Source organism: Perognathus longimembris, chromosome 11, assembly GCF_023159225.1.
Source record: "Perognathus longimembris pacificus isolate PPM17 chromosome 11, ASM2315922v1, whole genome shotgun sequence".
NCBI classification, from domain to species: domain Eukaryota; kingdom Metazoa; phylum Chordata; class Mammalia; order Rodentia; family Heteromyidae; genus Perognathus; species Perognathus longimembris.
In genome coordinates, this window is record NC_063171.1 from 30,921,002 (window position 1) to 30,935,715 (window position 14,714).

General features: G+C 35.6%; 1 protein-coding gene across 9 annotated transcripts in view; it reads right to left on the reverse strand.

Annotated features, from left to right (window-relative positions):
- The window catches only part of Dcaf6 (DDB1 and CUL4 associated factor 6), a 109,354-nt gene that overhangs the window by 74,855 nt on the left and 19,785 nt on the right, over positions 1-14,714 (reverse strand). For all 9 annotated transcript variants that reach the window (XM_048357946.1, XM_048357944.1, XM_048357951.1 and 6 more), the window contains exons 3-4: positions 8,390-8,482; positions 5,885-6,070 (exon numbers count right to left, since the gene is read on the reverse strand). In XM_048357946.1, the coding sequence (XP_048213903.1) occupies positions 5,885-6,070; positions 8,390-8,482 (279 nt within the window). The remainder of the gene's footprint in view (positions 1-5,884; positions 6,071-8,389; positions 8,483-14,714) is intronic.

A 14,714-nucleotide genomic window follows, 5' to 3' on the forward strand; every position in this document is an offset into this window, starting at 1 on the left:
GAACATTGTTGTGCTGGTGGCTTTACTGTGATTTTGTTTGTGTTTTTTTGGATAGATACCCATAAGTGGGGTTGCTGGGTCATAGGGGAGTTCTATATTTAGCCTTCTGAGGAATCCCCAAACTGCTTGTGGCTGAACCAGTTTACATTTCCACCAGCAATGAAGTAGGGTTCCCTTTTGGCCACATCCCCTCCAACAATTGTTATTGTTAGTTTTCTTGATATAGGACATTCTTACTGGGGTGAGATGAAATCTCAATGTTGTTTTGATTTGCAATTCTTTTATGGCCAGTTATGTAGAGCACTTTTTCATATGTCTCTTGGCCATTCTCATTTCCTCATCAGAGAAGTCTCTTTGTAAGTCTTTAGCCCACTTGATGAGGGGGCTATTGGTTCTTGCAGCAAAACCATTCTTTTGAATTATGTATGGCTCATCTACACCAGGATTTAAAATAGCATAATACAAGTAGACAGACATCAGAAGTATAAAATATTATTTTGAAATTATAATTACTACAACTTCAGATAGAAAGCTCCTCAAAAATATGAACTTTTAACAAATTTGACAAGAAAGATTCTCTCCTAGGTAATTTATTTAAACTACTTAAGATCCACCTTTCTATTTTCTATAAGTGAATTTATCCTGTATTACAAATATGTGATAAAATTTTCTTCTCTAATGTTTAAAAAGGGCTGCTGAAATGATTTAAATGAAAAAATGCATTTCCCAAAATGAATCTTAAATAGTGGTGACAGTTATATCCCAACATAAATGTATTTAATATTACTGAATTGTACACTCAAAATGTTTTAAGCAGAATTAATGTTATATACATTTTTCCACAATAAAACATTTTTTAAGAATTAGAATAATTTAGATGGTTTTGTAACCACTTCTAATTCAGAGATTTTAATGCCTTTATTTTCTATTATAGTGGTGCCTCAGACATATTCACATCCTATTTCTTGGAACCTATGAATTTATACTGCTAACAGTTTGCACTGCTAAGAGATTTTCTAGGTGTGATTAAGTAAGGATCTTAAGATGGTGAGATTATGCTTAATTATCCACATGGGTCCAATGTAAGTATGAGTCTTTATGAGTGGAAGGGGCAGACAAGAGAAAGTAGAGAAGATGATAGAAAATGGAATAAGTTGAGAGACAAAGATTTGAAAATGCTAAATGGCTGGCTTGAAGTTGGATGCCTTGATCCAAAGAATGCATACGGGAATCTAGAAGCTGGCAAAGGTAAAACCAGAAGGCACATATATCTGCCAACCCTAGTATTTTAGACAAAAAGATTCATTTTAGACTTCTGACTTCCAAAATTTTATATGTTTGTGTTATATATAATAATGTTGTATTATAATAAATTTGTGTTGTATGTAAGTCAGATGTATAGATATAATGATATATCTACAACTCTTAGGCTACTAAACCTAACTACAGCATAACCACTATTCTTTGTACAACAATTTTGCAATCATCATTGAATAACAAGATTTTTGCCCTGCAAAAAGAAAACTATAAAATGCAGAGTCTAAAGAGCTCCAATAAAAAAAAATAGAAGAAAAAGACAAGAAGCAAAGTAGCAAAATAGTGGGATGACAGTCATAAGCCACTATACCTAGAGGAAAATCATTATGCATTATCAGGAATGTAAATTGGTGCAGCCTTTATAGAAAACAATAAGGAGAACTTTCCAAAAGTAAAAATATCATAGGATCTGCTTATAGAGAAATAAAATAGTTATCTCAAAAAAAAAAATCTTTGCATGTGTGTTCATAGGAGCACTAGTCACAGCAGCCAATATATGGAGATAACCCTGTCCATTGATGAATGAATGGATACAGGAAATGTGCCTCCTCTGTGTATGTGTATATGAACATAAACTCATAAGGGAATATTATTAAGTCTAAAAAGAAAAAGGAAATCCTGCCATTTGTGACAATACAGATGAATGGGTGAAGCTTATAGTATCGAAAATAAACAAAACACAGGCAAATACTGAATGATTTCACTTATATTTGGAATCTAAAAAAAAATTTATATGAGGGTAGGACAACACATATGATATATATGCACAAGCTCAAATACTATTCAACAAAGTTCCCAAATAATATACCACCGGGGAAAAACATTGTATTCAGCAAATTCTGTAGGAAAAACTCACTTTCCATATATAAAAGTATAAAGTTGAACTCTTTCATATCTTACACTGCATAAAGACCTAAACATAACACCTAGAACTATGCTAACATTGGAACTGGCAATAATTTCTTGGCTATAAAGCCAAAAATATAACAAAAGAAAAAACAGACAAATAGGATTATACCAAACATAAAAATCAACAAAATAAAAAGACAATCAATCTATGGGACAGATGAAAATATTCATAAACCATACATTTGAGAAGGGGTTAATATTCTGAATATACAACAAAGTTCTACAAGTGGAAAACAGCAAAAAAAAAAAAAAAATGCAATTAAAAAGGTGCCAGGCATTGGTGGTTCATACCTGTAATCCTAGGTATTCAGGAGACATGGTTCAAAGCCATTCCAGGCAGGAAGGTCTGAGAGACTCATCTCCAATAAACTATTTAGAAAAGCCAAAAGTGGGCTGTGGCTCAAGTGGGTAGAGAACTAGCCTTGAGCTTAAGCCTCAGGGACAGTGCCCAGGCAGAGTTCAAGCCCTAGGACTAGCCGAAAGAAAACGAAAAAGAAAAAAGAAAAGAAAAGGAAAAAAGGCAAGCCATGGATCTATGACTCGTGCCTATAATCTTAGCTAATTAGGAGGCTGAGATTTGAGGATTATGGTTTGAAGCCAGCCCAGGTGGGAAAGTGTTATATCCGATCAAGTGTGACAAAAGCCGTTAGAGGATGTATGGCTCAAGTGGTAGAGGGCTAGCTTTGAGCAAAAAAGCTCAGGGACATCATTCAAGCCCTAAGTTCAGCTCAAGAACCAACCAACACACACACACACACACACATACACACACACACAGAGGCAAAAGGCAAATAGCAGACTGCAGATGTAGCTTGGTGGCACACCACTTGCCTAGCATATGAGCAAGGCTCTGGGTTCAATCATCAGCACCATTTTGTAGGAAGAGGGGGCAGCAAAGAACTTGAGATGGACATTTAACACACACACATACACGGAGCCAATAAGCAGATGTAATGTTCAATATCAAGTTTGAGTAAGTCCAAATCAAAGTGAGATATTATTTCAAATATGTTAGGATCTACCAAAAAATACCAGATATTAACAAATGTTTGGGAGGAAATGAAGAAATGGATTGATTCCTTCCTGCACTGTTAGTAGGAAGGGAAAAAATGTTGCAGGCTGCTATGGAAACAATGTGAAAATTCCACAATAAGTTTAAAATGGAGTTACCATATGGACTCAGTAATTCCACTTCTGATATCCTGAAGAATTGAAAACTACTTCAAAGAAAATGGAGACAAGGAGGGAGAAAGGAGAAGGGAAAAAAGAGAAGACACATCCTTTAGACAAGGTATGGCTGCAAATATCTGCTATTCCAGCATTCAAGAGGAGGATGTTAAGTTGAAGACCAAGCTAAGATACATACCAAGAACCCACCTCAAACACACACACACACACACACACACACACACACACACACACACACACACACAGAGTTAGATAGGTCCTTCAGATGCAAGCCTATTTCCTCTGCCCAGGTTCCACCTCATACCTAGTGGTATGTTCTGCTATGAATTTAATCAATAGACTAATCATTAAGTAAGATACTCTCATGAACCAGTCACCTCTGAACTTACAGCATTCAACACATGACATTATAGCGAAATATATCATCTGGGGGAAAAAAGGGTCAACAATGCCAAACTATAACAAAAATCAAATCCAGATGGAATACAAATCTAAATACTAAAGAAAAAGCAATGTAATCTCCAAAAGAGAAAACAGAAGCATATATTCACAACTTTGGAATAAAAGATTTATTGCCAATTTGCAAAGACACTAATCACTAGTCTTTTCATCAAAAGACTAAATTCAAGAGTGAAGATAAAAACCACAAAGAGATATAAGAAACTGTCATAAATAAAATATAATGAAATAAATAGGATAGACAACCTAATTAAAAATAGGTAAGATATCAAAATACACACTTCACATAAGTATATCCAAATAACCAATTGATATATGAGCCAAGGCTCAATCCAAGCATTATCATCAAGGAAAGGCAAGTGAAACCACATTAAGATGATAATATGTAATGTATCTGCTAAAAAAGATATTATCCTATCAATTACTAGCAAAGATGACTTGCAATAAAAACTTTTTATATGATGTTGATACAATATAAATTGTTACTACCACTTAGTTTCCAAAACTATTTGACATTATCTCTAAAATAATCAAACACACATTCTATAACCAAGTAATTTTTATCTCTAATTACACTCCCTAAATATGTGTAGTTCTATATGCAAAGGAATGTTTTCAAAACTGGAAAATTAAATCTTCAATTTTTCATCAAAAATAAAGCTGGTAAATCAACTGTGGCATATCCATGTAATGGAACACTATACAATAAAAATGAGTAAAGTACACTAGGCACTGGTGGCTCACACCTGTAATACTAGTTACTCTGTAGGCTGAGGTCTGAGACTAACAATTTGAAGCCAGCCCAGGCAGTAAAGTTCATAAGACTTGTATCTCCAATTAGCTACCAAAGAGCTGGAAGTGGAGCTGTGGCTCAAGTAGTAGAGGGTTAAGAGCCCAGGCCCTGAGCTCAAGCCCAGCAAAAGCCCAACCCCTGTCAAAAAAAAAAAGGGACTTAATTTATACTGGCATGCAACACAGATGAATTTTACAAATATAAGCTTTTGTTCAGCAAAAGAAGCTTGATACAAAAGCTAGATAAAAAGAAAAAGGAACAGGGTTGAAACTGGGTACCAGTGGCTCATAGTTGGGCAGAGTGGTATGTATGTCCCTGTCATCTGAAATTAGGGGGGAAGCCGAGATTAGGAAGACTGCAATTCCAGGCCACTCCAAGCAGAAAGTCTACCAGATTCTGTCTCAATGTAAAAGATGCTAGGTATGGTTTTGTGTGCTTGTAATCCCAGGATATGGTTTGAGCATATGCCCCAAAGACTAGTATGTTAAGAATTAATCCACATTCTAAAATACTACTGTTTTAAGAGTTAGGGCTTTGAGATGTATAATTAAGATCAGAAAAGGTAATCAGGGTGCATCCTCCATGATTAAATTCTGGTGGTTTCATAAGAAAAGGAAGAGACCCCAGCACACATGTACACATGCTGCAGAGGCTATCTTCTGACATATGATGTGGCACTATCTTGGAACTTTGCCAAGAAAATTGGCCATCCTTAGATGCAGCCCCTTAATCTTGCATAGCTAGACCAATGAACCAAAATAAATTTATTTTCCTTAATTTACCAAAGATTTAGGGCATGGCTCAAATGGTAGTTTATCTAGTAAGCACAAAGCCCCATGTTCAAACCCCAATACCATTCCAAAAATTACCCATTATCCAGTCTGTGGTATTGTGTTACTATAAACAGAAAGCAAACTTATATACTAAAGATGTTAGTGATAACTTTATGCAAGGCAATGATAAAAGTGTTTTAGAGTATAAGACCTAGTATAAAATCATGGCTAAAAATGTTACAAATCCAACTTATAGTACTAATACTTACATCTTTCACATCCACAAATCAATGAAGATAATTTTTCAAATGTTTTGCTGAAATAGTCTGCTAATAATTTCTATGTATGTGTATGTACACATGTTTATATATGCACATGCTTACATTTACATATATACACTACTCCTTTACGCATATATAATATATACATAAACATAATATTGTACCTCATAGGTAGTTCCATAATGGCACGTAAATTGGCATTGTCTGTTGGTCTCTACATCTTGTTCAACATTAGTATAAAATATCACTCCATCTCCAGAGCAGGATATAATCTGCTTGTCATTTGTACACGGTAAGAACTTCGCACTAAATATATTTGCTCGATGTCCTGAACGAATTGTTGTCAAAACCTAAAACAGAAGACAGTTCATGATAATTTATCTTTCCTACAAATAAACATACATATTTAAGTCAGTAGCAAATTCTCTACCATTCTCATCTCAACAAAAGTTTCATTTAAACTACTACAGTTAGAAAAAAATACAGAATCTTAAAAAAAAATTGCCCTGAGTTGAAATAATTACCATCAACTAAAATAGTCTTATAAAAGGCAAACCTGTGCCAAACACTGGTAGACATGCCTATAATCCTAGCTCAGCTCAAAATGCTGAGATTTGAAGATAGAGATTCAAAGCCAGCCTGGGCAAACAAATCTATGAGACTCTTATCTCCAATTAACCACCAAAATCAGCAGTGGAGGCATGGCTCAAGTGGTAGAATATCAGTCATGAATAAAAAAGTAGAGTGAGCTTGTGAGGCCCTGAGTTCAAGGCCCAGAAGTAGTGCATGCACACACGTGTATACACATACACACATACAAAAAATACATTTTACTCATTCATAAAATCTTAGTATAAGAAACAACTGTAGCTGAAAATATAGTCAAGTGGTAGAGTACTAGCCTACCAAGTTCAAGGCTAATAAGTTCAAACCCTAGTGCCACAAAAAAATGAAAAGAATGAAGAATTATTTAGACTGACTTTTGAAACTTGCTATATATAATGCTAGGTGGTTAAGTTATTCTCTTTTAGGATGAAGAAGAAAATTAATCTTAAATAACTCAAAATTAAAATGAAATGGTAAAATAAGGCTACATCAGATGTCTCGACATCTAATTCCTTAGTTATATGTATATACATATATACATACACACACATACTCCCCCCCCCCCCATCCTGGGACTTGAACTCAGGGCCTAGGTGTTGTCTTTTTTTTTTTTTTTTGGCCAGTCCTGGGCCTTGGACTCAGGGCCTGAGCACTGTCCCTGGCTTCTTCCCGCTCAAGGCTAGCACTCTGCCACTTGAGCCACAGCGCCGCTTCTGGCCGTTTTCTGTATATGTGGTGCTGGGGAATCGAACCTAGGGCCTCGTGTATCTGAGGCAGGCACTCTTGCCACTAGGCTATATCCCCAGCCCCCTAGGTGTTGTCTTTGAACCTCTTTGTGCTCAAGGGTAGCACTCCACCACTTGAGCCATAGCGGCACTTCCAATTAATTATATTTATAACACCATAATCACTGTGACAGATATAAAGTTTAAAATTAGTACTTTAATATTTGCAATGTACATTTACAGATAAGGACTAATTTCCCATAGTGGTCCTTAAAAATCAAGAGGAAAACAACCAACAAGACTTGATTTTTTTAAAATGGTAAAAGACCTGTACACAATACAAAGATATACAAATAACCCTTAAAAAATAAGAAATAATATTCAACTTTATTCATATGGAAAATTCAATTTGAAATTATACTAAATTACCAATTCCAATTTACTCTATTAAGTGAGGACAGTAACAGACTCTGTGACTCACTTCCATCACTCTAATCACTTATAGTAGGTGCATGCCATCACATCCAGCTTTTTATTGATTGAAACAGTCTCTCTCAAACTTTTTTCCCAGGCTGGCCTCAAACTAATCCACCCCATTTCCATCTCCCAAGTAGCTAGGATTACAGGCTTGAGCCATAGCACACTTCAAAGTTTAAGTTTTATTCCTAATGTAAAAACTAATGGTGAAAGCAAATGTATTAAAAGTAATAGGCAGTTAAGACAAGATCATTCTAAGTGACTAAATTAGATTATTATTTTTTAATTATCTTAATCTTTTTAAATATAAAAGTCTTCTAATACTTTAATATGCCTTTTTAAATGCTTAAAATTTACTAAAGCTGAATGTTTATAAAACTAAAGTTATGGATAGAATGTCATTATACACAAATTTGGACAAGGTTTTCTGAGACTCAAAACTGTTTTGGAAAACGTAGTCCAACTTAAATAATGGACATTATTAATTCTCTTGTCAATATTTTCATCTCAAAGTAGTCTTAAATACAAAAGAAAACATACAATTTGGGGAGACTTTTGCTTCACAAACAGTAAAAACTACAAAGCTTTTTGTTGGAGTTTTAAGGTTTTTTTCCAAACAATGTCACTGAAATAATGACAATTATTAACCACACGGATTAAATTCTCTAGAGTCTAAGGATGATTAAAATCTTATATATCCCTGAGAAAACTAGGAGATAAATATTACTTCTAAATTGTAAATTAACTTTAGTAAACAGGATATATATTATAAATTCCCATCCCATGATATTTTTCAGCTACTATTTTTCTAGTTTCTTGATTTTTTTTCTCAATAAATTATAGATATTTGAGCCACTTTACCTTTCTGCTGTAAGGATTGCTAATTACTAACTTGGTGTCATCTGAGCCAGATAAAATATATTCTCCAGTGTCATTCCAACAGATTGTATTCACCTAGAAAATAGAAAAAAAGAAATATCAGCAGATGAGACGTAAAAGGATATATATTATTTTTCACTTACCTGATGATAGCTAATTCATACCATTAATGATAAGAAAGATTATGAGGCTTTGTTTATAAGAAGGATTTAAGAGTTATGCATTCGGGGCTGGGAATATGGCCTAGTGTCAAGAGTGCTAGCCTTGTATACATGAAGCCCTGGGTTCAATTCCCCAGCACCACATATATAGAAAATGGCCAGAAGTGGCACTGAGGCTCAAGAAGCAGGGTGCTAGCCTTCAGCAAAAAGAAGCCAAGGACAGTGCTCAGGCCCTGAGTCCAAGCCCCAGGACTGGCAAAAAACCAAAAAACAAAAAAGAGTTATGCATTAAATAAAAACAAAAAATAGGCTTCAGTTCTAAGCTCCAGATGGAAATCACTTCCACATCATAACATTAAGTAGAAGTTGAAGCTGGGTGCCAATGACTCATACCTGTATTCTTAGCCACTTGGGAGGCCGAGAATGGGAGGATAGTGGTTCAAGGACAGCCCAGGCAGAAATGTTTGTAAGATCCCTTCTCAACACATACCTCAGCTTGGTAGTATATACCTTTCAACCAAAGTATGTGGGAGACCCTGATCAGGAGGATCAAGGTTCCAGGCCAGTCTGGGCAGAAAAGTCTGCGAGACTCCATCTCAAATGAAAAGATGCTGAACATACCTGTATGTGTCTCCACATGTATGCCTTAGCAGAAAGCAAAACTGCATCTCAAAAATTACCAGTGCAAAGAAAAAGGGCTGACAAGAAAGGACCTGCTTGGGAAGTGTTAGGCTCTGAATTCAAACCCCAGTAAAACCAAAACACCCAAAAAATTTGCCATCTGGTGAGGACAAGACACCACCACTAAGACCAGGTAAGTGAACAAAGGGAGTCTTAGCTTACAAAAGCCAAGGATTAAAAAAGCAGAAAATATAAAGTACAATTGATGAACTGCTAGCAGTTTGGAAAGAATACATCTGATTATTAAAAAACAACAACAACACAAAAGCTCCAGAGGACCTATTTATGAGAAACATCTTTTCCTGAATTTTAATATCAGAGTCTCAACCAAGTTCTCACAGGAAATTTCAGAGAAAAACGCCACTGCATTTTCTGCAAGGAACCATTTTAGATACATGAAGCTATTCATTCTTTTTTTTTTGCCAGTCCTGGGGCTTGGACTCAGGGCCTGAGCACTGTCCCTGGCTTCTTTTTGCTCAAGGCTAGCCCTCTGCCACTTGAGCCGCAGCGCCACTTCTGGCCATTTTCTGTATATGTGGTGCTGGGGAATTGAACCAAGGGCTTCATGTATACAAGGCAAGCGCTCTTGCCACTAGGCCATATCCCCAGCCCCCAAGCTATTCATTCTTAGCAAGGTCTGCCCTCAAAAGTTATTTAACCATACCTTGATCTGCTAGGATTTTAGAAGAGCCTAAGTGACCTGAAGGAAGAGAAAGACATACCCTACGCCAGCCAGTTCTAGTCTTTCCAAAAGTAGAAAGAAAATACCCAACGCTAACCCACTCTGCTACTATTTTGTCTCCTAAGGGGGAAGAGAGGACCAAGAATCCACACTGAAGCTCACAGATCAGAGGCATAGGCAAATACGAGCCAGAGACCTAAAAATAGGACATACAGATACTCTCTTCTGGTCCCTTACTACCACATTACTAAAGATCTATTTATAACAATTCCTTTTACCTGCTATATAAAGCACAGACATTAAGAAAATTATAAAACACAATACTGAAAGGTAAAAAATACAATTTAAAAAGACAGAACATGCATCAGAACCAAATATAGCAGGGCTGTCAAATACATCAGATCAGGAAGTTGAAACAGCTATGACTAATGTGAGAAGGGCTCTAACAGATAAAGTAGACAACATCTAAGAACAGATGGGCAATGCAAAGCAGAGAGAGTAATTCTAAGAAAGAATTTTTTAAAAGTTAAGAGATCAAAAACACTGTAACAGTATAGAAGACTCACTTTGGTAGGTTTATTAGCAGATTGAATGTAGTTGAAGAAAAAAATTTCTGACTGTGAGGACATATCAACAGAAACCTAACAAAAGTGAAAAGCAAAGAAAACCAAGGCTAAAAATAACAGAATATAAAAGGATTTAAGCAAGTACAAAAGGTATAATTTATACAAAATAGGAATATCAGGAGTGAAAGGAAGGACAGAAGAAATATTTGAAATAACAATGACTGAGAATTACCCCCAAATTAATGTCAAGTAGGAAACCACAAATTCAGAAAGCTGAGAACACTTAACAGAGTAAATACTAAAAAGCTTCACTAAACCATGTATTTTCAAACTAAAGGAATCAATTTTTTTAAAAAAAATTCTAAGAGAGGGCTGGGGATATAGCCTAGTGGCAAGAGTGCCTGCCTCGGATACACGAGGCCCTAGGTTCGATTCCCCAGCACCACATATACAGAAAACGGCCAGAAGTGGCGCTGTGGCTCAAGTGGCAGAGTGCTAGCCTTGAGCGGGAAGAAGCCAGGGACAGTGCTCAGGCCCTGAGTCCAAGGCCCAGGACTGGCAAAAAAAAAAAAAAAAAAAAAAAAAAATTCTAAGAGAAACCTTAAAAGGTGGCATGGTGAAATGGAGGAATAAAGGTAAAAATGATATCTGACTACTCAGAAATCCCACAACCAAAAAGAAAGTGGAATGAAACATAAGAAGTGTTGAAAGAACATAAAACATCAACCATGAATTCTCTACCCTGTGAAGTTATCCTTCACAAAGATGAAATAAAGATTTTTCTCAGACAAACATTGAGAGAATTTGTGGCCAGGAAAACTATATTGCAAGATATTCTTTTTGCCTCAGTCTTGTTACTTTTTTTTTTTTTTTTCTTGCCAGTCCTGGGGCTTGGACTCAGAGCCTGAGCATTGTCCCTGGCTTCTTTTTGCTCAAGGCTAGCACTCTGCCACTTGAGCCACAACGCCACTTCTGGCCATTTTCTATATATGTGGTGCTGGGGAATTGAACCCAGGGCTTCATGTATACAAGGCAAGCACTCTTGCCACTAGGCCATACCCCAGCCCCGCAAGGTATTCTTTTTAAAAAGGAAAATATATAGGTCAGAGACCTGGATCTACATCAGGAAGAACATTGAAGGAGTAAGGAAAAATAAAAATATGCTATTCATAATAAGCACAGTATTATTCAAAATACTGAGTTATACATAAATATATGTGATACTCTACCTGAAAAATAAAGCAAAAAGGTGTTGTGTTATAGGCCAAGCAAGAACAAAACTCTGAGTTCAAATTCCAATACTCCAAAATAACTGATAAACATAAAGGCAAGAGAGGAAATAAAATTGTATAAAATGCTCAATTAAAACCACAAAAGGCCCATGCTTGTAATCCTGACTACTCAGGAGATCTGAGCACTGTGGTTCCAGTCAGCTCTGGCAGGATAGTTCATAAAACTCATCTACAATTAATCACCAAAAAGCCAGAAATGGAGCTCTGGCTCAAATGGTAAAACATTCACCTTGAGTGAAAAAGCTAAGAACCAGCTTGAGTTCAAGCCCCAGTACCAGCATGCACACATATGTGAATGCACATGCAAACACACACACACAAAAAAAAAAAACACGAAAGGCAGAAAAGAGTAAAAGACAAAAATGAGACAAAAACAAAGCAACAAATAAAAAATAGTATATAAAATATACACATTAATCCAGCTATACACTTCAAAATCACTTCAAATGTCAATGACCTAACTGTACCAATAAAAAGACTGGCTAAAAAAACAAACAAGCAAAATCGAAAATGTTTTCTACAAGAAACATGCTTAACTGTAACCCCTCTGTACATCACCTTTACAATAAAAACTTTAAAAAAAAAAAACTGAAAACAGTACTAAAAAAACATGCTTTAAATATAAAGACTAAAAGAGAGAAAACTATTCTTGTTAACACTAATCAAAAGAGAGTAAAGCAATTCTTCTCATTTCAAACAGAGAAGGCTTCAAAGCCAGAAAGCTATTAGAGAGAAAATAAGGTGGTTCTCCAAAAAGATGTGACAATCCTTGCACATAAGTGCTTAACAACAGAGCATTAAAGGATCAGAGGCAAAAAATTTATAGAACTATATGGGTAAGCAGATAAATCTAATCACATAATTTTGTGAAATTATACACAATTTTGAGAGAATAGTACAGGCATTTTGCTTAAGTTTTAAATGTTGGGTTCCTTAGGGTTGGAGTCTAGGCCCCATTTTCATCAAAAATTCTTCCAAGGTGACCTTTCTAGTTACACATTTTCAATTATGGGTCACCTATCAGGAGTGAGGAATGTTCGGCCCATGCTCTGAAATCATTTGGTACATGACATGTGGTGCTACTCATCAGTTTTCTTCCTTTACCATTAATATGGTCATCAAATGATGTTATAAATATCCAATGGCTCTTGACAGAAAAATTCTCCAATTAGATCTAAATCACCTAAAGTGTTTAAGACACAGATTTCCCTAGCCTTAAACTTCAGAGGTTTGTTGGATGTTTGGTTAGTTGGTCAGTTGGTTTTTATTGGTATACATTAATTATGCAAAGAGATTTTTTGTGATATGTCCATACATGAATATAAAGGGCTTTGAGCAAATTCCCTCCTCTATTACTCATTTATTCCCCAGTTCTTTTTACAATTTTAATTGGATTTCATTAACCTATTTTCATACAAGCAGATAAAGTACTTTGATAATGTTCACTTATTCATACTTCCCTCACTGTTTGAAACCAAGAAAAATAGCTCCATTTCTTCAAAAACATAAAGACAGGTATAGTGGCTCTTGCCTGTAATCCCAGCATTGAGGACATTAGGCAGGAGGAATTTAAGTTCAAGGCCATCTTGGGCAACACAGCAAGACCCTGTCTCAAAAGCTGAACAAAAACACAACTTAAAATAATGTTGAATAGCTTTCATTATTATGAACTACACTCATATTCTTGAAACAAACTTCTTTTAGTAATAAAAAAGAATAATGTTCATTCGAGATCACCTTCTTCAATGAAACAATATATCAACATAACATGGATAATATTTGTAATTGGATGCACTTTGATTTTCAGTAATTACCAGCCCCCAACTCGTCCACTTGACTTCTCTAGGGTAACAAAATAACAGCCTAGTAGACTCAAGCTTATTTCAAAAAGAAGGTTTTTCAATCATCTGCTTTTGCCAATCACACAGTAAGTCTTACTACCTGACAGGGAAAAGTAGAGGAAATGATATAATAGTAGTGCTGTGACCTGATTTGCATGCCTAATATAGCATTTGTTGGACATATAAGGAAACACAAGTAGAATAGAGGAGACCAAATAAGAGGATACTCCAGTAGTTCAGGCAAGTAAACAGTAAACTTGCCTAACATGTATGAGTTCAATTCCCAGCACTGCCAAAGAGAAAGTACAGGGAGGATAAGGGAAAGGAGGAAGAAAGAGAAAAAGGCAGAGACAGAAAAGGATGAGAATAGCTTAAACTAGGTAACCACCAAAAGATGTGGATGGATTCCAGAATTTATTTGTAGATAGGGAAAAAGAGAAAGATAAAGGATAACTTGAAAATTTTAAGCTTATATCAGATGAATGACAATTTTATTTACTAGAATAGACATTTGCAAATTTAGGGAAGCAAATCAAGTATTTGTTTTGACAACTCAATCCTATGATAAATCTTAACATCACTAACAGCAGGACAACAAAACATTGTGTGCTGCTTTATTTAGGACATTAGAAAGTAAATATTATGTCCTATACCTATTGCTGCCAATACAGCAAAATCAGAATGTAATCAGACTTCATCAGTAACTTGATAACACTGCAAAAGCAAACCAGTAAGTCTAGCACGTGTAACATTCCATAGAAAAACTGACCTGATTTCGGTAACAAGTCACTGGCAGGGTACAAAAGGGAGAAGACTGCTCCAGATAAATAGAAATTTAAGAAGCATAGAAAGCAAGATATGGAATTGGCCTGGATCATCTTTTGAGTAAATATGAAAAGATATTTTCAAATAACAAGGAAAATTTAATTGGGGATTATATATTATATAATACCAAAAATATACTATCAATCTTGTTAGGTTACATATAGTGGAATTTTGGTTATATAAAAAATGTCCAGTTGTGAATATGGCTCCATGGTAGAATGCTTGCCTAGCATGAATGAAGCTCTGGGTTTGAATCCTC